This window comes from Procambarus clarkii, chromosome 66 (assembly GCF_040958095.1).
Source record: "Procambarus clarkii isolate CNS0578487 chromosome 66, FALCON_Pclarkii_2.0, whole genome shotgun sequence".
In the NCBI taxonomy this organism is placed as follows: Eukaryota; Metazoa; Arthropoda; class Malacostraca; order Decapoda; family Cambaridae; genus Procambarus; species Procambarus clarkii.
This window is the reverse complement of record NC_091215.1, coordinates 1,657,548-1,659,811: the sequence shown is the minus strand read 5'-3', so window position 1 is coordinate 1,659,811 and position 2,264 is coordinate 1,657,548. Positions and strand designations below refer to the sequence as shown.

The 2,264-nt window shown below is 48.0% G+C and overlaps 1 protein-coding gene across 1 annotated transcript; it reads right to left on the bottom strand.

Moving 5' to 3' along the window:
• Positions 1–380: 380 nt before the first annotated feature.
• On the bottom strand, positions 381–707 carry LOC138355129 (uncharacterized). The gene has a single exon (XM_069309852.1). The coding sequence runs from the start codon at positions 705–707 to the stop codon at positions 381–383; it is 327 nt and encodes a 108-aa protein (XP_069165953.1).
• Between the last annotated feature and the right edge of the window lie 1,557 nt (positions 708–2,264).

Sequence of the window (2,264 nt, the reverse complement as noted above, 5' to 3'; positions counted from 1 at the left end):
TAAACGACCACGGTGTATATTCGTTTTGGTGGTGGAGTGTTTAGTATCATGGCAGCGTCTAGTAGTAGTAAGCATCCGTCAATCCCATGGGGTTATGGGGTTGTGCCCTGGGGGTCTATTTCTATGCAACGTCTGCTCTGGCTGAGAAATCAAACCCGAGGATGGCAGTCCCGACCGCTGCGAGCGCAGACAAACGTCGAAGCGGGTGAGTCTGACAGTGGTCGAGTCCTCCTCTGAAGTCTATTATCGTCCACCTGCCTCTTCAGTTCACCCTCGAATTGCTGAAGTCTTTTCTGCCTTTTGCATCTCCAGGCAGATCTGTCCGTAGCTACTGCCTCCCAAGTGTTGATGTCGATGTTCATGTGCTTGCGGTCGCGTTTTCAGGCGTCTTTGAAACGCACCTGAGGTCTTCCGGTGGGCCTCTTTCCTGTTGCCATTTCTCCGTACATAAGGTCCTTCGGTATGCGGCCATCGACCATGAGTGTTGCATGACCCAGCATTCGCATGTGTCTCTGCTTCAGGAGAGTGAACATTGAAGGGATTCCTGTTTCCTCGAGTACTGTGTTGTTGGTGACGTGGTCTCTCCATGTAATGTCACAGATGCGTCTCAGGTTCCGCATGTGGAAGGTATTGAGCCGTCTCTCCTGGGGAGAGGCCAGGGTCCCGGATTCGGAGCCGTAGAGAAGTGTACTCACCACACATGTCATGTAGACTCGCCTAAACACTAGCTATTGTTATGATCTCAGCCTACAGGAGAAACGAGTCTCCCTCCTTGAGAGTTATTCATCAAGCCTGACCTGATTAGAAGGTCTAGCAAATATTGAGGTGATAACCCATATGTAAAATAGTTGCTTGGATATGTATAACAATTTGAGATTATGGGCAATGAAGAAGAAAACAGATAAATGACTGGCTAGGAGATGTGGACATTTTGCTGGAGGCGTGAGGCTCGCTTCTGGAGGGGCTTTGACCTCACTTGAGTGCCAGACATCGCAGGGGAAAGCCGCGCTCCGTTGAGCTCCCGTCAGAAGGGAACCCCTAGTGATATATCTCGAAGAGAAGAGAAGTGCGTAGACGTGCCAGCTGTGGAACTGAGCTGGGAACATTGTGGTCTCAAGTCCTGGTCGAAGAGAGTATCAAGCCGGCCAGAGACATTATTGTGGGCCGTGGAAGCGCCCTGACCAAGCCTCGTCAGAGGAAGGAGCGCCCTCGACCAGACGATCTGTGGTTTGTCCTTTAGGGAAGAAGTTGCTGAGAACTTCGAAGCCAGCAGATGAAGTAGCTGATGAGACTCCAAGGTAGTGGAGGCGAGGACCTCGAGCTGTGAGGAGAAGCAGTGAAGAGGAGTGTCACATGCTTCTGTAGAGGTGGTGAAGCACCATAGTTGCTCGAGGGAACTTCATGGTGTAGCAGCCAAAAGAGCTGTGGAGGACCCTAGCAGAAGGGTGAAGCACCGTAGTTGCTCAAGGAAACTTCATGATAGCAGCCTGGAGGAGCTGCAGAGGATCCTGGTAGTTAAGCACTGAAGAACCTGAAGATATCAGGGTAGTGAACTTCCAGAGGTGGAAGGGAAGTTCTGGTGGATTACTTGTAGGGAGTTGATAGTGTTTGGTTGTCATTAGCGTGCAAGACGCAGTGAGAGGTGAGTGATTGTTGGCATTCTTATGTCAAGGAGTGTTTTATACCGAAGTTTAGAGTTGCAGGCATAGGCTGGATTACCTAAAGATGTATGCATTCTAGGACTGATACAGTGATCGATTGATCATTGTTGTGTATCAATGAACATTTATACTGATATATGTTATTGCATTCAAATGCTGATTTTCTTTGTACACATTTATAGATACATATATATATTCTCTTGCTGATGGTGCAACAGTGTATGTAGACTTGATCAACTTAAGGAGGTTGATAGTATCAGGTGGTGAACCAGGAGATAGGACACCACTTGATAAGCTGATAATAGAGTTCTGATGGTGTTGGAGTGCAACCTGATTGTAATATTATAGAGTATAGGATTCATTATTATTATATGTGTGTATGTGCTTTGTCCAGTAAATGTATCCCAATTTGCTGGTGTTTGCCCTTGTCCTAGTGAGGCTTCCCCGGAGGTAGTAAAGAAGGAGAGAGAGAGAAAGAACCAAGAACCACTGCTGTGGACAGGGTAGAAGGTAATACTAATAAGTCAAAGGGGGATTGAGGCGATCATATCACCTAAGGAGAGAGTGGGGAGTCACAGCGGCTCCAGTGGGTGTGTGCACGTG

Coding starts and splice junctions, on each gene's coding strand:
- LOC138355129 (XM_069309852.1), bottom strand. CDS start 707: ATGACATGTGTGGTGAGTACACTTCTCTACGGCTCCGAATCCGGGACC.